We start from the raw sequence: 22,776 nt of genomic DNA on the forward strand, positions 1-22,776 counted from the left end.
TTTTTTTGTTTAAATAGTGCTACATTATATTATTTGCAAATGTTGTGTTGTTTCACAAAGTAGTGATGAGCAAATTTGCCATGCTATGCTTTGGTAAAAATTTGCAAAACCAGGAGTCAGTGACAGGGTGAAAGGTTTAGCTCTGCAATAGATACATATATTGCCCTACTTAGTTTGAGAATCTCCACTATACCCCAACTGTTCTTCATATAAAAAATGTCTCCCGTGTTGTCATTTCCTTCCAAACATTCTCTAGCAATATTGCACCATCTTGATTGCCTCTAGTTTGCAGAATAAGCACTCACTTTTAAGACTATTATTGGTAAGTAGTGATTAACCAGGCATGGATTTGCTGCAAAATTCCACATTTTGCCATTTATGCCTCTATGCCAGTAGACTGCTGCCCTGCCATTTGGGGACAACCCCCTACAACTGATGTGCTGTGGTGTGCCAAGTTCTACTCCTCCTTCTCCGACAGTAATGCCTTCATGCCTTCCCATGCCTTCCTGCTTCTCAAAAAGATCCAGGAAATCTGGACCCAGGTGCACCAATTACTCCAGACCTGGAGAAGGTTGCTTCAACCTGCTCAGAAAGTAATGGGGACTCTGTTGAGTCCTCCAGCACTGGGGTGGCAGTAGAGACAGCAGAATCAGAGGTGGCACCTCTCCATGAACCTGCATTGTTGCCAGCAGAAGAAGAGGTAGTCTGGGTCAGCCGGATCAACCCTAGCCTAGTCTGCTGTGGCACTATGAGTCAGCCACTTGGAGGCAAAATAATGTGGTACACTGCTGCTGGTGCCAAGTGCCTCACTGTGACCCTGTGCATGCTGCACATTACCCACACCGACACATCATATTATCTGGATGATTCAGGGGCCATGACCAGCTCTACGGCTTTGTCCATTATATTCATCTTTTGGAGCAGAAGGAGGCACATCACACATGAGGGCCATGACTGAGCTCTATGCAGAGGAAACAATCTCAGAGGACACAAGTTCTGGTAAATAAGCACTAAGGGCATGTTCTTGCCCTTGCACCCCTGGGGTTGTAAATGAGCCCTTATATATAAAGTTGAAAAAGAAGCAAAGGGGAAGTGTGGGGGAAGGGTTTTGTATTAGAAACGGAAAGGGCATAGGTGGGGTAAATGTACCTGACTAGAACTAATTTGATGCTTAACTAGTGTCAGACACACGTAAACCCTAATCTTCAGTTCTCAGAGAAAAACAAACAGAACAAAAAGCAGAAACTACTGCACAGATTTTATGTGCACTGCCTCAGTTATCTCCATCAAACACCTACACTACCCTTGTTTAATTCCCTCACTACAGCTCCTATTTCCTGCTCTATCCACTAACTACAAAGCAGCACAATGGCCGTCCAGACTGTTCTTTATATGAGAGTGGGAGGGCTGCAATCCCAATGGGTGATGTGAAAGGCAAGGCGAATAATAACAATGTTCCCCTTTTTCAGTTAAATATAATGCCTTTTTTTCAGCAAAACAGACCTCATGGCGAAATTCTAGTGCAGATTCACGAAAAATTCCACCACAGAAATGATTATTATTGAAAATAAATTAAAAACATTTCTTTTATGACCAATCTAAGTCACGGACATAAGAAAATAATTTTGCATAGCTGAAGCAGAAATACAAATTTGCTGTTGATCAATTTTTGCTGGAAGAAAAATTATGTTTTTGAAAAGAATGCTTTGATATCCTCAAACTCTTTGTACCAGCAAGAAATTCAGTACCCAGCGGATGTGGTTAGGCAAACATTTAAGCATTGTTCACAAAGTCATAAACATTCAGGCAAAATGACCTTTATTAAATAAATGTGATTCTGCTTGAATAGCAAGTCAGTTCCATATATTTCATTTTTTGCTAGTGGAAATGGAAGTTACAAAATGCTGACAAATTATACTTTTTGGTATAATGCTCTAAACTGAAGTTAATATGCTGCAAATGCATCTTGATGGAGACATTAAATTGCCGAAATGGGATTAAGGCAATAATGTTAAAAGGTTACTACAGGTATCGGACCCCTTATCCGTAAACCCATAACCAGAAAGTTCCAAATTATGGAAAGGCCATCTCCCATAGACTCCATCTTAATCAAATAATTCTAATTTTTAAAAATGATTTCCTTTTTCTCTGTAATAATAAAACAGTACTTTTTACTTGATCCCAGCAATATATAATTAATACTTATTGGAGACAAAACAATCCTATTGGGTTCAAAAACTGTTTAAATAATTTTTTTAATAGACTTAAGGTAGGAGATCTGAATTATGGAAAGACCCCTTATCCGGAAACCCCAGGTCCCGAGCATTCTGGATAATGGGTCCTATACCTGTAGTACTAGAATACCAATACTGTATAGTCTAATTTTATAAAAACAATGCTCCGGTGATATTAGGAAGCAATGCTGGGGATGCTTGATGATGTTCCCTGCTGGCTTCTTTTAAATGAATCCATTGGCACATACTGTCCAGTCTAAAACTGATATTATGGCCAATATAGCTGTTCCATAAGATACAGTAAAGCTTGCAGTGACTTTGTGACATTCTGCTTTTCCTATATGAACATAGATAAGGAATATCTCTACATCCTTGATTTTGATCTAAATCTTGATCCTTGGTGAAAAAAGTGAAAAGTTAAATACTAAAGAGTTACATAAACACTTAAAAATTGCTCCGAAGAGAGCAGATATAAAAAAAGGCCAGTCCTCTACTTCTACTTACAAACAAGAAGAACATTATTTCTGCCATTCTTTTTCCAGAAGTAATTTTAAGAGAGAGATCTTTCTAATTCTTTCCATAGGCACTAGTTGTAGATCTGATTTACCAGTGTCTCTAATAAATTTTAATAGGCTGTGAAATCTTGTCACATCTTGTCGGCATACTGACAGTAAGACATTCTTGCTGCCATCATAAACTTGATGATGTGAGCTGAATGCTTTTACTGCCACCAGAAGTGCCTGTCTATATTGATTGCACTGTAGATGTGATTTTGACTCCCTGAAGCTAAGGGTTTGAGGCAGTGCATCTGATTCTAACAGCATGATTAATCTGTACTGTAATGTTTAAGGCTTGGAGTCCAGTATGGATTGGCGTATGTACTTGTGACAAAAGCTGTGAACACCCCAATTCAATAAACCATCTATAAAATTAAAATAAAAACACCTCCTAAAAGAATTCTAAAAATATCTTTCTCCGTGCATTAAAGGGAACTTAAACCCTTACATCATATATTAGGGAGTAATCTAATTTCCAATTGGGGTTACGGAGGAATTTCTAGTTAACCCTATTGCTTTCACATGAATAACATTAACACTGGAGTACAACATTTTGTCATAAAATGGCAGCAGCTCACAATCACTTTGGAAGAAAAGGCTGGTTTAAAGGGGCAGTATGCTTCTATACCCTGTACTTGGGTTTGTTTGGAGCAATAATTCATAGAAATCATTAAAATGTTTGCTTTGAAACAGGAGATCAGTAAATTATACCTGATATTTGGTTACATAGTTACATAGGGTTGAAAAAAGACCAGAGTCCATCAAGTTAAACCCTTCCAAGTGAACCCAGCACACACAAACCTCTACCGACCTATGACCTATCTATACACTCACATACATAAACCCTATATACCAACATCAATACTATCTGTAGATTTTAGTATCACGATAGCCTTGGATTAAAAGAATCTGCCATTACAATATCACTAGGAAGGACATTCCACAACCTCACTGCCCTCACCATGAAAAACCACCTATGCTGCTTCAAATGAATGGTTTCTATAAGTGATCAGACCAGTAATAAACTTTGCACCTTTTATTACGTAACATAACGTAGGGTTATGTAATAAACACAAGGGCATCCATTCTGATTAGGAGGTTCCGTCTAAATATTCGGAAAGGGTTTTTTTTTTACAGTGAGACCTATGAAGCTGTGGAATTCCCTCCCGGAATCAGTTATACATTAGACAGCTTTAAGAAGGCGCTGGATGGCTTTTTAGCAAGTGAGGAAATATAGGGTTATTGAAAATAGCTCTTCATACAATCTGGTCTGGGGACTGGTCTGATTGCCAACTTGGAGTCAGGAATTAATTTTTTCCATCTCTGAGGTAAACTGGAGAGGCTTTACAAAGGGATTTTTGCCTGCCTCTGGATCAACTAGCAGTTAGGCAGATTTCCTATAGACGTGAATGACAGAACTTGATGGATGTGTGTCTTTTTTCAACATAACCTATTATGTTACTATGTTAACAAAGACATAATCCTTCCAAAATATTACCCTTTTGTGCACCCTAGATCCCCAAAGAAGAAATCCCATATATAATTACAGATATATAAGAGTCATCTGTTGTAGTACAACATCACTCATCTTGTTGCATATACACATGTTAGAAGGGCATTATGGAATGGCATTGTAACCATTGGTATGGCTGTTCAGTACAGGAACTTAGATTTATGCAGATTTTAAACCAACATGAGCTTAGATTTATGAAGATTTTGAACCATCAGGTGGATTGTACACATTAAACATCATCTAAAATGACAAACTTCTGATCTTGGCCTGGAGATACTGTAAAGGGAAATTTAACTACCTCACACGTCCAGGTGCAGAATATAACTTGGCCTACAGGAACAGAATGAAGTGTCATGTTTTAGCATGAACCTTTTGTGGAGTAATGGATTTGTTTTGAAGGAAATATAATCTGGACTACAACTCCCAGCATTCTCTAGCATGTTATCAAGGGTCAAAGCAAAAGGGGAAACAATTCCCAATAAGAATCTTCTATACCAGTACTGTGTCAGTTACCTTTTGATTTTATTCAGCAATGATACATGAACAAAGAATGGAGACCTGTGGGCAAACACAGCATTAAAGATTCTCATTAGACGATCCTCTTGCATTAACTGGGTCACTGACCTGGAAATCTAGAGAAAAGTTTTATCAAGTAATAATGCTTTAAGAATAAAACCCTAATGTTTTTTTTAACACTGGTCCCCAGCATGGTTAACCTCTCATAGTATGTTAAAATATGATGGCAGGTATGGGATCCGTTATCCAGAAAGTTCCAAATTACGGGAAGGCCATCTCCCATTTACTCCATTATAAGCAAATAATTCTAATTTTTAAAAATGATTTCCCTTTTCTCTCTACTTATAAAACAGTACCTTGTACTTTATTCTAAATAGATAATCCTTATTGGAAGCAAAACAAGCCTATTGGATTTATTTAATTTTTAAATAATCTTTTAGTAGACTTAAGGTATAGAGATCCCAAATACTTAAAAATCCTTTATCCGGAAAACCCCAGGCCCACAGCAATCTGGATAATGGGTCCCATACCTGTACAGCAACAACTGAGTAAAGTATGGTTTAGCAACAGTGTTTAGAGTCAGTTTAATGCAGTATTGTTCAATAAATGAATGTCCCCATGGCCAGTGAACCATTAAAGCAGCAGTTTAGCTTTGTATAGTTTTTTTAATTATTTGCCTTTAACCCCAACTTTGGAGTAGCGGTTAGCCAAAATCTATTTCTAAGGCTAGAATGATATTGTTGCTGTTATTTTGTAATACTTATCCTTCTATACAGACTATCTATTCATATTCCAGTCCTCCATTTAATCAGCTGCCTGGTTGCAAATTAAACCATACCAACCAGACTTTTGCTGAAATTCTAAACTGGATTGCTGCTGAATGAAAAACTAAATAATTAAAAGAAAATGAAAAGTACAAAAAAATAAAGAACAACTTCAAACTCTCTCAGAATATTGTTGCTATATTAAACTAAAAGTTAAAGTAAAGGCAAAATACATTTAAGAATGCTCTAAAATCAAAATCCCACCTGACTTGTGTAAATTGAGCTTTATTTTCCTGCAAACTGGACCTGAAAGCTTGAAACAACTAAATTGTAATACGTTCTCCCTCACGGTCTCTTCAAATCACTTATCTAAAAATAATATATTAGTGCACATTTTACCAAAATTACTCATTGCACACTCCCGATATCAAGGTGACAAGTGCTGCATGTGGTGGGGACAGTAAAATCGCTAATAATATTGCAAACAGATTAATTAACAACAAAGTAACTTGTGCTAAGATTGATCACACACCCATAAATGAACAACCCCCAATAAGTTAGCTGCACTGCTCAAACCATTAAATGTTCTTTAGAGTTCAATATTCTTTAGAGATAAATTTGCGATTATTCTGGTGCAAAAATATGTGATTGCCAGTTATCACATTCTCCGGAAAGTACACTACATAATAATTAACGTCATATGATGAATACATGTTTGATGTAAAATGTGTTTATTATGTTGTTGATGGTATCTTCACAATCACTTATAAAGTTTATCAGTTTTGAAGATTTACTTTGTTGTTAATTAATCTGTTTGCAATATCATTAACAATTTTACTGTCACCACCATATGCAGCACTTGTCACCTTAATGATCAGGAGTGTGCAATCAGTAAGTTTTGGTGAAATTTGCACTAGTATATTTTAAGTAGAGAAGTGAAATGAAGAGACCTACAGTACAAAGGGTTATCTTTCTTTTATCCTATGTTTTGACACAGCAGTGTTCTATTCACAGATATTTTAAGCTAGAGATATGTAGGTTGATATATACAAGGCAAAGCTTAACCCTTGCACCACTGTGGAGAAGCTTGGTAGTTTGAAGTTAACCATTTAGGTTACCAGCTAGTGGTCTGGATCCCCTTCAGTAGAAATGTTCAGGAAGTAAATACTAAGTTTTAGTGCCTTGAAAACTATGGTCTCTTTACTTTAGGCCAGTAAAGTGAGAACTATTCCAGGCAAGGTGTATTAAATGATATATATTCTATTCTATATCAAGTTTCCCTATGCAGAGACCTCTACATAACTGCATATATATATATATATATACTGTATATATATATATGTGTTTCCTTAATTTAATCACAAAGTCCATTCTGTTAACAGAGTTAGTAAAGTAAAGGAACTGCATTTTTTTGTAGTTTAATAGTTTCTCCCAATATCACAGTGGGGTTTCCAGGTTCGCCTGACTGCAAATTCTCATAGAACTCCTAATGCCTTAGGTGGAGCGACTATCTTGCATTCGTAGAATATACTCTGACAAAGCTATTCCTATATCTAGCTAAACTTTGTTCATGTGATTCCTGTTCCACAATCTTTTCTAGAAGGATTGTCCATCTAATGCAGGACTCTTTACTACGGGGCATATTTATTATGCTGTGTAAAAAACAACGAGAAAATTCACTACATCAGGCATCAGGCGCCACCACGTAAAATCGGTGAAAGTCAGAGTAATTTTTTTTACACGTTTTTTAGTCCACCAGAAATTACATAAAATTTACATAAAATTTGTTTTGGGGCTAACAAAACTGCAGTCCAAATAAGGGAAAGAAAAGTCCGCTGTTCAGCTCTCTGGCCTCCATACTGAAAGGAAGCTCCCGGTGCAGGTGGCCATGATAGTGTATATGCATGTGCATAATGAGTGAGTGCCCAGCTCCCTCATTAGGTTCATGCATGTGACATAGGATTGGGGGATGCACCGACATCACATATATATATATATATAGCAACTGTTCAATGATTGGTGAGATTGAGACGTCTTGCTAATAATACTTCTTATACCTTGGTATAAGGATCCTTTCATAGTTGTATGTTAATTAGCTGGTGCTTAAACACTTTCGTGTTTGTCTTTCTAGAAGTCCTAGGTATCATGTAAAGTGAATATGGTTTTATTTTTCAATTAAAAATTTGTGACATTTGTTGTGAGGGGATGACAATAGGCAGTGCAGGACATATTAAAGGGAACTGATGTGGAACTTCTTACAAAGCAGCTCCCCTAGCCAACACTCCACTAAAGCTATACATTTGGGTTAGTATAATTGGCCCTTTATGATAAACCAAAGCCACTGTAACCATACCATCCCAAAAATACAGATGCTTTCCTCTTAGAGGCAAAGAAGCAAGTCATCTATTCAAATCCATTAAATCCAGAACTACCCAAAACGCTTTAGTGATAAACACGCATAAAAACAAACCTTGTTGACCTTGATCATGCAGAGTTATTTGACTGGGGGCAATTTACTTAATACTGTAGCTGTAAAGTTGCTCCTGGGGCCCAATAGCTGTAGCGTAGTGTAGGGAAGCAGGGCTTGACTGGGCTAGGAGGGGCACCCCGCCTCCTACACTATATGGGTGGGCTGTGATTGGCATGTTTGAATTGCCCAGGCTTTGTCTGGGGTGGGGGGCAGAGCTACATAGTGTAATGTGGGGCCTACCACTTCAGTCTGTGCAGGACAATGCGAGGAGCAGAAGCTTGCAGCGTCCCACCCTCCCTGAGATGGGGTGTGACTTTGTTGTCACAGCCGGCAAAGGGTACCTTTACACTGAGCCCCAGGGAATGTAAAAAAATGAGTATTTTCCAAGGAGTGGAAGTAGCTTGGCAGGCCTGGGGAAGGTAGGCAGCCTGGTTCAGGGCTGGGAAGAAAGGAGGCAGGAACCGGGCTTTACAGTTGGAAGCAAGGTCCTCTTGGGGGCGAGTAAGACAAGATTGTTGGTTGAAGAAAATGTTTTTTTTTCAAATGGTTTTGTTACAAGTTGCTAATGTTTTATATGTTCATTTATGTTTACTGTTGTGGTATAAATAAACAACTGCGGCCTTCCCTTTCCAACCAAGGTGTCTGCGATTTATTGGGGGATAGGAGTTACAGGTTTGGGTCAAATGGGGAGTGCAGTCTCTACACTGCACCTGTCAATTGCAGTTACACATAAGAACCAAACAGCTTTGTAGCTTTGATTTTGTGACTAGACTAATTAAATCTCATTGCTGATGGATGGCTAACCATAATTTAGCAGAATTTGAACCTTTTACTGCACATATTTTAATAATCTGTGTGATTAAAAGGCTTTTTTTATGTATGCGTATTTCCTGTGAGAAATGATGATGGATCCAGGCAGACTGAGGCTAAGCTAAGTGGGGCATGAAATTTGGCATTCAATCCCTGATGTGTCATTTTCCTTCAGTTGCTATTGGAAAGTAAAAAATAAAATTCTTTGGCAGCTTTTCTTCCCCTTAGTAGTTCACAAATGGTATAGCTGCTTTCAAAATATAAGTTTAAAATCTTAAGAGTTTTGGTGCCTGCGATTACCTATATTACTTCTAGCATGATTTACATTTATTGCTTTTAAGAGAATCATTATTCAGTAACAGCACAATAATGTATTTGGCACCAAACATTGTATTATTCAAATAAACAGGCAGCGGTTTGCTTATATCTGTATATAGTAATGTTTAGTTGTATCTTTGGAGATTATATAGCTACCTCAGAGGATCATTTGTGTATCGAACAATGGAACAGCATTTTTTTTTTTAATTTACAGAAGATCCATTGATCCAAGCAATTAAGATGTCTGGGTCTTGTTTTGAACTCCAGTGTGAAACTAGAGAGTAGGACTGTTTTTAAATTCAGGTTTAAGATCTTAGTTTAGTTCCGCAGCTCTGTTTACTAAATATTTTTAACATTGTTTGATATGTTAAGATTTTGCAAAACACGGAATCCTAGGGACAAAAATGAGAGTGTTACTGAAAAAATTCAGTAACCTTAAATGTAAATATTGATATGCATTCTCTTGTTACAGTAAAATACAATCATGTACAACTGATGTTTCTTAATTAAATGAACCACTTTTTTGTGTTGGTCACTAATTTTATTGGTTTACTGATTTATATTGAAGTAGAAAGGGGGAATCATGTTTTCCAATGTACTTGTAGCTCTGATTTTTTGCCAATACAATGAACTTTGATCATATCATGTCTTCCTTAACAAAACAGTTACATATTTGTGAACTTGCACACTTCTTTTATTGTTCTTTACTTCCTTTCTTTTAAATTGGGACTTCCATGTCATTACTCATGCTTTGCTAAGGAAAAGTATTGCCAACAGGCAAACAATCTTCAAAATGGTAAGAACTCCGTGAAAGTAGTAGGCAGAAATTTCTCCCTGTTGAACTTAGCCAAGTAGCTAGGCTTGAAACTCACCTTTGACTGGAGATACTGCACCACAGAAGTTGTCTAGAAGTTGCCTGATTCCTGTGTGCCCCTTCTGAAAGGATATTGGCAAAACTATAGGACTGTTACTTGAATGGCTGCTGTTAAAGACGTGACCTTCTAAATTGAAGCATCTGCCTCACATTTGTAACCCTCTTCTTGTTACCCCAAGCAATCTGCAAAGCAGAAAGTACATTGTGTCTGGTGTGCTTAAAGGGACAGTAACACCAAAAAATGAAAGTGTATAAAAGTAATTACTATATAATGTAATGCTGCCCTGCACTGGTACAACTGGTGTGTTTTCCTTAGAAAGACTACTATAGTTTATATAATAAAGCTTCTGTGTAGCCATGGGGGCAGCCATTTACAGGAGAAACGGCACAGGTTACTTAGCAGATAACAGATAAAACCCCATTATATTCTACAAAGCTTATCTGTTATCTGTTATGTGCCTGTGCCTTTTCTCCTTTTTCACAGCTTGAATGGCTGCCCCCGTGTTGACATAGCAGCTTATTATATAAACTATAGTAGCGTTTCTGTTGCAAACTTACCAGTTTTACCAGCGCAGGGCAACTGTACATTATATTTTAATTACTTTAAAACACTTTAATTTTTTGGTGTTACTGTTCCTTTAAGAAAACATATGAAAAAAAGAAAAACTGTATTGTATTGGTAAGGGGCAGGCATTAGCATATAGGTGTACCCCCTCCTGTCCTATACTTGTCCCCTAACTTATCATTCAGATGCTCCTGACTTGCAGAGCTGTTAACTCCCCCTATTTCTTTGGGAGTTACCTGATTTTGGCATCATACAGTGCAAATGCACATGCACGGAAGGAAACCAATGGCTTCAGGAGAGCTTTTGTGCATGAAATCACTTCTGGTCACGGTAAAAATTTTCGTGGGCAGCTGTCAATAAAAGTAGACAGCTCTGGACTTTTTCATTTTGATGCTCCATTAGCGCTCTAGCACTTGAGCTCTGGGGTAACGTAAATGAACCCTAGAGACACTGTCAGACAGGCAAAGGTGTATTATAAGTGTATGTATAAACAATATATAGTCTATTCCCTGTTAAGTTTTCTGATGCAGAGACCTTCATTACTGCATATATATGTTTCCTTAATTTTATCACAAAATCCTTTCTGTGAACAGAATTAGTAAAGTAGAGCAACTGCATTTTTTGTCGTTTAGTCTTTCCCCATAACACTGTGGGGGTTCCAGGTTTGCCTGACTGCAAGTTCCTATAGAACTCTTATGTAGGGTAATGCAATAAATTCAAATGGTTTACTTATGAATATGGCTGCCATTTGATTTTTTTTACACAACTTTTAATAATGCCGTATTTTTCTAACATATTACACATACATATTTCACATATCTGAATATATTAAACGTTCAATGGCTATGTTGTTTTTACCTCAGCAAGATGAAGTGAATGTACATAATCCGGATAGAAAAATTATAACTAGTCCTGCTCTTTGTCATTAGATTCAGTACTTTGATCCTGATGGTATACCTATAATCCCTTAGAACAGCAAAAAGCAAATGGCACTCAGGGCTTAGAGGAAAAATTCCTTTTAAAAAAGATTTTATTTGCGAAACAATGCAACGTTTCGAGGCAAAATAGCCCCTTTATCTGGCAGTGTGCACCGGGCGTTCTGATTTGGAGAGCTAGGGTGTGCGGAATAAGCCTCTGTTGTGCATACCTATAATCCCTGCCATAAAGCAATATAGAACAGCTTATTTATCAACACAGGGTAAATGTGCCTGTTGGCAGTAACCAACAGCAACCCATTAGCTTTGGGTAGAACCATTTATTTGGTTACCACGGGTTATTGCCCGTGGGCAAATTTGCCCAGTATTGATAAATGACCCAGTATCTTGCCAAGATGTAGAGTACAGGAAGTGCACTTCCCAGTGCAGCCACAAAAAGTGACTATATTTTCAGAAGTAATTATATTTCTCTCTAAATAACTACATTTTTTAAAAGATACTAAATATTGTATTCTTACATTGTACACGATTTAACCTATCAATAGTATCCATTTTTCAGCAAATGCAGCCATAAATATGACTTTCATTAAAGAAATACTCTACAGAAAAATGTAATTATGCTAATACCAGGAACTCTCAAATATAACTGATATTTATTTTTTCTGCTTTCTATGGCATGCAAGAAACTAAAAAGAAATACATGCATTAAACAAAATAAAAATCTTCAAGGTTGATAATAGAATGCACTGCTATTAAGCAATCAATTGCTACATTTTGAATAATTACAATTTTTTTTTTTACTCTGCATAAAACATTTGTACTCTCAACAGTACAAGAAATATTTTAAATGAACTGAGTTTTTAATTATTTTATTACTTTTCCAACATTTTTATTTAAATAGATGGATTATTACATATAAACTGAAAATAAACTGAAAATATAACATTTTAACAACCCTGTCTTACTAAGTATATAAATGTGTAAAGAGGCCTAGTGAAATCAAAAGCCTTTATTTAAAACTGTAAAAAAAAACTGAAAAACTGATATTACTAGTAAATTTGAATTGTATTCTTAGGAAATGTTATGGTTGAAGATGTACTATTCAAATTGCAGTATTATAGCCCTTTTAAAATTGCCAAAGTACAAAACTAATATGCAAATATTACTGAAATTCAGAATGTTGAAAATATGTAGCTCAATGCACTGTACAAATCATGCCCTGATTCTTTCTTTCAAAGTAAACAGACCATGTGGTCACTTAATTAATGCTCTGTTAGTAATGACATTTGTTAGTATACAAATATTCTTTAGCCTAGTAGAAAGAGATCATTGCAGAAGTCTAAAGAGTATTTCTTGATCAGTGATACCAAGGCTGCTTCTTTCAGGACTTTAGTACAGTCTGCCTTTGTTTGCCAATTCTTAGTAACCAATCAGATGTTGGCTTTTCATTATTTAAACAGCAGTAGACCACAAATGTTTAATAAGTAACTTGCCAAGCATTCCAAGGATATTAGGTCCTGAGGATGCCATAAGTACGATTTTTGAAATACTTTAATTTTTCTCTCTAAAATCTAAATAAAAGTTGGATCAAAATAATTTGTGGGTAGTTCAATTTCATGCATAGATCGCGATGTATCAAAAAGCATTTATATTTTTTATCACAATCTAAAATGAATGATGTAATTTGCTTGCATCTATAATTTTTTATTTGAATGTGTTTCTGGAACCTGAAAGAAAGATTAAAGAAGTAGCTTGGATAACCACTCTCTGAATATTACCAAGCATTTTAACCTAGGTCTATTTCACTGGCCACACGGAGACAGCTGTACATGTCCTGGGGTAGGTCAACTCTGCTGATATTGTTTCCATCTAAACGAAGGTGTCTAATTTTGGAGTATTCCAGTGGTCCAATAATTTTACAGAAGCTGTTCAGATTGAATTCTGCAAATGAAAAATACATAACATTATTTTAAAACAGAGTTATTACTTAAGTATTCCATAAAATGCTATTATACAGCTTTATTTAAATAGAACTGAAATATCTTAAAGTGCTTTCCAAAGACTTTTGATCATTCAAATCAATCTCAGTCCAGTGGTAATGTAATATTTTTTTGTGAAATCTAAATTGCTAGGATTTCCTACTGCATCTTTTTTTCTAGGAAATATTTAAAAAGTACAGGTATGGGACCTGTTATCTAGAATGCTCGGGACCTGGGGTATTCCGGATAAGGGATCTTTCCATAATTTGGATCTCCATAACTTAAGTCTGCTAAAAATCATTTAAATATTCAATAAACCCAATAGGGTTGTTTTGCCTCCAATAAGGATTAATTATATCTTAGTTGGGATCAAATACAAGGTACTGTTTTATAATTACAGAGAAAAAGGAAATCATTTTTAAAAATTAGAATTATTTGCTTATAATGGAGTCTATGGGAGATGACCTTTCCCTAATTCGGAACTTTCTGGATAATGGGTTTCTGGATAAGGGATCCCATAAATGTACAATGATTAACTTCTATATTTGAAAGGGGAATCTAAACCATGGTGCTCACAAATTTGTACTAATTTGTTGCTGGACTACAAATCCTAGCATTGTTTTGCATTATTAGCAAGGTGCAAGTATGCTAGGAGCTCCAGTCCGACAATATCAGCATTGTATTCTTAAGGTCAATGCAAATGAAAAAGTTCTAAAAAATACATTTACACTACATGACACAATAATCTTTAGGCCTAAACCTCTCCAATTGCATAACTGACCACAAATGCAGAAGGAAGCATCCCATTTTTTTGTGAAAATCTGGCTTCATGTTCTTAACTTCTGCAACTTGAACTGGAATGTTGGGTTACAAAAAATTATGTAAAAATGTGTGCACTATTACTCGTTGTGTGGCCTCTGTTAAAGACAATCTTTTAGAAACAGCGGTTTGTTGAAGAATCCAAGAAATAATTAAATTGGGATTTAAGTTTGTTTGTTGGTAAAAAAGAGTAATTAGAAAAATATTGCCAACTACAAAGAGAAGACTGGCAGTAATGTTTAGCAGAACAGGAACAGTGTTAATCAAGAACAAAAGCAACCCCAAAACTGATTATGTGTACATGGCTTACACAACTTTAATTGCGGTTTTTGTATATATATTTAAGCACAGTGACCTTATACTTCAAACCACTAAATAGTAGTTTGGTCATGCTTCATGATAAAACATACTTCCTTTATGACATAAGCTCCTTACAGGCCATCAGTAATGCTCAGGTGGAAAGGGAAGAAAGTGATAAGACATACAAACAGTCACAAAACTAGTAGCTTCATCAGGTTTTATGAATTGCCAGTTTTTTGGGTCAATATCAGTCACTGCTTAAAATTTCCCATACTCTGCTTTTTTTCCATGACATGCTGACTATCATAGATAGGGAGCACACAGATGAGGTAGGAGGTTAAAAATTGTATTACAGCTACTTAAGGATTTCAGCCACCTTTTAACCACACAAAGGTGAGGGCAAGAGTTTGTATTATTTAGAGACCTTCACATCTACACCTTAATTCAGAAACAGCTCTTGGAACTTTAAATAGATGTACGAGGATATTTACATATTGCTATACTACTGTATGTAGTGAGTCTTGCTTTGTCCAGTGTGTGGCAACTTTGTCAGTATGGGCTTTGAGTTAAACCAATAACTGGAGTATATATTTACCATAAGCTCATTCTATACATGACTAAATTTACACCACACTAAATTTACATATAAGACCATATAAAACATTATTTATATTTTTATACGATTTTTGATATCTTTATATATATATATATATATATATATATATATAGGATCTGAGAAAATATCCCGCACTCACAGGGATATTTTCTCAGATCCTTTATGCTTTTGACATTCTGCACCCAGGCATCTGTGACCCATCAGAGAGACGTGAGTGCCTGATTTGTTTGTGCCTTTATATATATATATATATATATATATATATATATATAAAACCCAGTTATATATCCATGACTGGTAAAAAATAGTTTAAGTATATAACACTAAACTAACTAAAGCTGCGGGTCATAATGATATTTGTGCATTGACAATTGTGTAATTATATACCTTTCAGATAATGTTATCTTATGTGTGGTCTTCACATACAATGGTTACCATTGGCAGCTGTTAAGTGAATTAATCTATATTTAAGAGGAAAGCATGATGTACTTCTGTTTGTTAGAAATCATAGGATAAGCAAACTTTAACATGTATAGGCAAGTCCCTTGTAAGATAGAAATATTTATATTTTACTATGTTGTGGCAACACATTCAAAAATGTGCTTTACAGTCAGCCACCAACTACACTCTCAACCCCTCTGATCTTATTTCTGCCCCACATAAGCAATGTTCTGGATAATAAAAAATGTAATTAACCTCTTATTTATGAGTGTTTGTGATATTTATTCAAGTTTTTATTGTACATGAATTTTCAACTCACTTTGAATTTTGTTGACTTGCAAGTAGAGGTTTTCTAGACCTTCATTCACAGCTGGAATGCTCCCAAGTTCATTGAATGAAAGATCCAACTCAACAAGACTTGAGATGTTGAAAGCATTTCCAGGTACACCTCCATCCTTCAATTTGTTGTTGGACAGGCGAAGATATTGCAGAGCTTTAAAACCTTGGAAAAACTCATCTGGGATATTAGCAATTTTATTGTTGTCAAAATATAAAGTAGTTATGCTTGGAGGAAGTCCCTTGGGTAGCTTTGTCAGTTCATTAAAACTAAGGTCAAGATATTCAAGTTGTTTTAGACCTTTAAATGCCCCTGAAATGGAATCTTCTTTTAGAGCATTGTACTGCAGGTGAATGTGAGTTAAATTCTCTAGACCTTCCAAAATGTTAGGAGTAATCTTTGATATTTTATTGTTGGTTACACGAAGGTCATCCATGGTTTTTGGTAGTGGCCCTACAAGTTCAGTAAGGTTGTTAAAGCTGATATATAACTTGACTAGGTGTTTTAGACTGGAAAAAGCATTTTTCTTGATTTTGCCATTGGTCAGCTGGTTGTGGTCTAGAATAAGCCATTTCAATTCAGTAACATTCTTAAAAGCATCCTCTTCTATAGCCTCAATCATGTTGCTTTGCAGGTACAAATATTGTATTCCAGCAGGAACCATTGGGATTACCTTTAATTTGCGGTTGTCACAATACATTGCAGAGGGATAGTTGAAAGGACAGGTGCATTCTGGAGCACAGTTTGCAGTAGATGGTCCCAAAGATAAACTTGAGACATAGTAATCTCCCTCTGGCCCAGCATATCCTCCATCATAACCATAGTCATAAAATGTACATAAGACACCACTTATTAGCACTGCAAAGAAGGGAATAAAATGAAGATGCATCTCTGCGGTAACTACCGTGCCTGGATAACAGAAAAAACAAACGATCCACATGAAATATAAATATATATAAATAAATACAGTTAGTGTGCAATGTCAGGATACAGCCAAATATACATTTATTTTTACCTTTAAGTAATATTCACAATGTAAATTCAAAGATTCTTTGTTATACTCTACAGATAATCTGGGTCTAAAAAAATACAAAAGGTTCATCAAGTATAACCTGTCCAAATAACCCCCAGTGCATTTATATACATATAAAGACCTATAAATACACTCACATACATCAAAATATATATACACATACCTATAGTAAACTAACTGTAGTTTTTTTTAAGATCACTATAGTCATGGAGCTAATGTTTGTCCAAAAAATCATCCAAGCCACTCTTATAAAATAAAATCTGCCATCACAACATCACCCTGTAGGGCATTCCACAACCTCCCTGCCATGAAGTACCATTTTTGTTGCTTTAAAGCAGGGGTCCCCAACCTTTCTTATTCGTGATCACAGTCAAATGTAAAAAGACTTGGGGAGCAACACAAACATCATAAAAGTTCATGGAGGTGCTAAATAAGGGCTATTAGGCAGCCTCTATGCACACTATCAGCTTACAGGGTTTTATTTGGTAGTAAATCTTGTTTTTATTCAACCAAAACTTGCCACCAAGTCAAGAATTCAAAAATAACTAGCTGGTTTGGGGGCACTGAGAGCAACATCCAAGGGGTTGGTGAGCAACATGTTGCCCCCGAGCCACTGGTTGGGGATCACTGCTTTAAAGTTAGTTTCTAAATTGTATCATTTCTTTACCAGATTAATGCCCTTTGTTCCTTATAGCTTAAGTTCTAGGGGCTGATTTACTTACCCACGAACGGGTCGAATGGAGTCCGATTGCGTTTTTTTCGTAATGATCGGTACTTTGCGACTTTTTCGTATGTTTTGCGATATTTTCGGATTCTGTACGAATTTTTCGGATCCAATACGATTTTTGCGTAAAAACGCGAGTTTTCCTATCCATTACGAAAGTTGCGTAAAAAGTTGCGCATTTTGCGTAGCGTTAAAACTTACGCGAAAAATGCGCAACTTTTCGCGTAAGTTTTAACGCTACGCAAAATGCGCAACTTTTTACGCAACTTTCGTAATGGATACGAAAAACTCGCGTTTTTACGCAAAAATCGTATTGGATCCGAAAAATTCGTACAGAATCCAAAAAAATCGCAAAACATACGAAAAAGTCGCAAAATATTCGTTTTCAAGTCGGAACTTTTCCAATTCGGGTCGGATTCGTGGGTTAGTAAATCAGCCCCCTAGTGTTGACCTCCCCCCACACCATGTCCTTAATAAAGCGTGTATATACAGTGGTGTTGAGCGCTGCATGGGAGGGTCATTAGACAAGTACATGAGACAGAATAAGGGCAATGTATTTGCTTAGACAGAACTGTTTAATTTCACATTATACAAAAATCTGCAAAGTAGCAGATACATTTTTGTATGTTTTTAGTCTCAATTTTGTTTACCTTGAGAACATTTAAAATTTCACACAAAATTTTACACCTGAATATAGGGGGTTGAAAAGTGCAAAAAATCAGCATTTTCAGCACTTTTCACTGTGTCGTGCATTTGGAAAACTGATGCAGGTCTCTGCACTTCTAAACAGTATACAAAGGCCTGACTCCCCCCTTGAATATAGCACTGCCTGCATTCTGCAACTCTGTATCCTCTGTCCCACCCTCTACCCATCTCCTAATTTGCTCTTCAATAAGACCTGCAAGTTAGAAAGTGCAAGATTTCCACTCCCACACTAGGGGCAGAGTACAGCCATGGCACATCTGCAAGTGAATTTTAAAAGAGAAAGTTTAAAAGAGTAAAGTGCCACTTTTGTGCACTTGTAGTTGCTATTCTAGTAATAATACATGTAAACAGATCAAATTAGCCAAACTGGGACTTTAATCCTCTATCTATCTATCTATCTATCTATCTATCTATCTATCATCTATCTATCTCTCTCTCTCTCTCTCTCTCTCTCTCTCTCTCTCTCTCTCTCTCTCTCTTTCTCTCTTGCTATCTATCTATCTATCTATCTATCTATCTATCTATCTATCTATCTATCTATCTATCTATCTATCTCTCTCTCTATCTATCTATCTATCTATCTATCTATCTATCTAGCTAGCTAGCTAGCTAGCTATCTACAATATATATATATAGTACACAGGGAGGAACACACCCTATACAATTCCAAATGCCCTTGGTGCAGGTCAAGAACAAAAATATAGTAGAAAGAGTGCCGCACAGACAGGGACTTGATACAAAAAGTGTTTTTATTGAAAAAATTCCAACGTTTCTTTTGTATCAAGCCTCCTGTAGGCTGCCAGACAACATAGGGGCTATCAAATAGCAGCCAATTACAGCTCTTATTGGCACCTCCAGGAACATTTTTCATGCTTGTGTTGCTCCCCAACACTTTTTTCATTTGAATGTGGCTCACGAGTATAAAAGGTTGGGGATCCCTGTTCTAAGGCAATGCTGTTTTAATAATAAAACACAATGGCTGTTTGTGCCAGTTAAATAACACTTGTTCCTTAAGATCAATGTGGGAGGGTGCAATTGTTTAGATTAATAATACAATGTAATAGGAACTCATAAATTAGACCATACAGCTGTATTATATTCTATTTCACAATCTACCATACAGCAGGCCCCATAGGGTTGGGGAGAGAGGGGTACCAGGAATGCAGTGGAGACTCGTATTACAGTTAAAATATTTACTTAAGATTACTTTAAATATTACCTTAGAAGTTTCTATTTCCATGTCAAATAATTAGATTTGTATTTAATTTAACAATAATTTAAATTGGCAAATAATTTTACTCAAGTAAGTTAGACATTTGCTGTGTTTTGGGGACGATTCAACAGTGCAACCATTCCAAGGTGCAGATCAGCATCAACATAAGACATACACCCCCTTCCAGACTCAATGACAAATAAGCAATGGCAGCTCTGCTATATGCATTTTTTAAACTGATATGTGTTTTTCAGTGTTTGTTTATATTGTATAGTAAGTGATTTTTGCTAACTTTAAACATCATAAAAATATATACCAACATAAACTAAGAACTGTTAACTCACATGGCAACATCATAATCTTTACTGAGCATTTATAAAGTTGTTCTAAATACATGTAAATAAACGCTCTCTACCATCTGTAGCTTCTATATCCTGTAACTCACAAACGTAGTGACCTTGCATGCACACTGATTGTTTTGAGTCGAAACTGATTTATAGCAATTACTGGTTGAATTTTGATTTTAAATAAATATAAACCAGCCTGTGAGCCAATTCATAGTCAATGCATGCATCTCTTCTCTCAACATTTTATTTTGTCATAACTGCAAACTGTAGCATCTGTTACACAATGTATGTTTAAAGCCTCCACAATTCCTATTATTTTTTTTTACATTTGACCATTATAACTTAGGTTATGGTTCATTCTAAAAACACAGTACAAGTTTAGGCAAGTATGTCATGAATCCATATTATAAGAATTTTCTCTAATTTATTATTTGATTTGGTTTCCTACATACAAGTGTGTGTTGAGTGACTAATTTACATAAGTATGTAACACATATATTAGTAGCAGTAAACACAGAAAACTGCTAAGGTAAGAAGTGTTGATGGAAATTGTTCTTAAACAGGTTAATCCATACTGTAAGGGGCCTATTTATTATGCTATGTAAAACCACACATCACCAGGCTTCATTATGTAAAAAAACACCACCAGAACTTAAGTAAAATAGTGGTGCAAAATCTGGCATTTGGATGGAGAAATTTGCCATTTATTTTACACGTCTTTTTACACTGTTTGGTGAATTTTGTTTTCCACAGCATAATAAATAGGTCCCAAGATGTCCAAGCAGTGCTGAGTCAGGTAAGAGCATGCCATTAATATAAATACTCTGGTCCCACCTTCTGTGGGAGGGGAAGAAGTACAAATTGATGGCATGCAGTTATGCACAGCCATTCCACAGGTGTTAACTAAAGAACACATGGGTATTAGTAGGGGAAAATGAAAACCCATTGTTCACTAAATCCTTAAATTATCTCTAAGCTTCTTACACCAAATTAAATTAACCAAGTTAATTATGCAGCATTTGATAAAAAAATATTTCTTCTTTCTACAGGTTTGATAAATGGTAAATGGTAAATTTTTTAACATTCACCACACTAAGTTAATAGCCTATCTCATACAGACCATCTCATGGCCACAGAAAGTGTAAAATAATAATATATATGTATATATTTTATTTTCTTAATTACAAAAATGTTGTGGGCAGGGGCAGTATAGGTTCTGGCCTGTAACGTAATGTTAATTTTCCTGCTGCAAAAACAAATCACTTACAAATATTTTTGGCAAAGGAAAGATTTTTGTTAGCAATTGAATTATTTTAGTATTAATTTTTAATATGTTTTGATATGTTTGTGCATGTGCTGGGGGGAGAGGTTAACAAAAAAAGTGCAAAACAATGAGATTTGTGCCTTAGTTACACAGAGTGATTCGACACCAGCATCTCCTTATTTTCACATGACAGTGCACTAACATTGCTCAAATCATTTTTATTACTTATTAAGCAAGTTAGGGATGTTGCAAGCTTCTCTGAATATTTACTGTATGTAAATATATTATAAGTTGCATCATTTTATCCTCACATTCACATAGTGATTTTTCTGAAAATATTCAGCAGTAAAAGTAATTGAAGTCATAGCAGTTAAGTTTGGATTGCAGCCATTCATTCATCTTTAAATAAAAGCTTTGCTGCACAGCAAAAACCAAAAGAAAGATTTCTGTTCAAGCGAAATATGCTTTAAAAAAGCCAACGACACTAACGCATTCACTTATAAACTGCTTAAGAAGAAAAAGAAGAATATATTATTCCAGCTTTTGGAAAATGAATTGAAGACATTTGGGAAACAGTAAAAAAACATTCTGAAACGTAGGACCACTGCATATTTCACTTATTTGTAAAATGGTTAAAACCACAGTAATAAAAACAATAATAAAATAGCAGCAATGCAACTATTCTGTTAACTGGTGATAATTTCAAAGCTGGTAGAGAAAACTGAAACATATATTTAACCCAGTCTCAATATTATAATTATATTATAATGATCTGTAATATCACTTACCTTGATGCTGTCCTGTTTAATTCCCTATACAGATTAAGAGACTGATTCAAGTGCTGTAAACAGTGTCAGGAGGGAACTGCCTGCCAGAATCACTGTAATACAGAACAGAAAAAAGAAAGGAGCAGGAGAAAAAAAAAACCTAGTCCCACTGCTCTTATGTCATCATGGTGAGTTTGTGGTGTGGCCTGTGAAGCTCTGAGTAAATGCAGGTGGAAGAATGGGAAGGCACAGCCCATCTGCTATTATTTGCAGTACAGAAATCTGCATAGTAAGAGAGAACGTTCGAGGCATATTCAAGTATCTGCTTACACAGTTCTATAATACAAACTACATTATCTACTTTATTGGGGATTTAAGACATTTGCTTCTAAATTTGTATGTGCAACATCTATGAAAAAGCAGCTCTCTTTTCAGTAGGTCTGCCGTGAACATACAGGGGGTTATTTATTGTTTGACAATGTTGAAAATAGTTGTGCCAGTTGTGTCCATTATTGCAACAAAGTCAGCTCTGCAGTGTCCACATAAACATTTTGCATAAGGATGGCAAATTAAAGCATATAGTTATAAATATAGACATATACACATCCCATCCTTGCATGCATGGTGCATATTGTAGTGCATCAAAGGGTAGAACTATAACGCAGGTTTAAGGTG

At 35.8% G+C, this 22,776-nt stretch overlaps 1 protein-coding gene across 1 annotated transcript; it reads right to left on the minus strand.

Moving 5' to 3' along the window:
* Positions 1 to 12,409: 12,409 nt before the first annotated feature.
* Positions 12,410 to 22,203, minus strand: lum (lumican). Its single transcript, NM_001011006.1, is given in 3 exon segments — positions 12,410 to 13,497; positions 16,031 to 16,957; positions 22,123 to 22,203. Coding segments are annotated over 2 exon segments (1,062 nt in total). The 5' UTR covers positions 16,938 to 16,957; positions 22,123 to 22,203; the 3' UTR covers positions 12,410 to 13,342.
* Between the last annotated feature and the right edge of the window lie 573 nt (positions 22,204 to 22,776).

The sequence above is a fragment of the Xenopus tropicalis genome, chromosome 3 (assembly GCF_000004195.4).
Source record: "Xenopus tropicalis strain Nigerian chromosome 3, UCB_Xtro_10.0, whole genome shotgun sequence".
In the NCBI taxonomy this organism is placed as follows: domain Eukaryota; kingdom Metazoa; phylum Chordata; class Amphibia; order Anura; family Pipidae; genus Xenopus; species Xenopus tropicalis.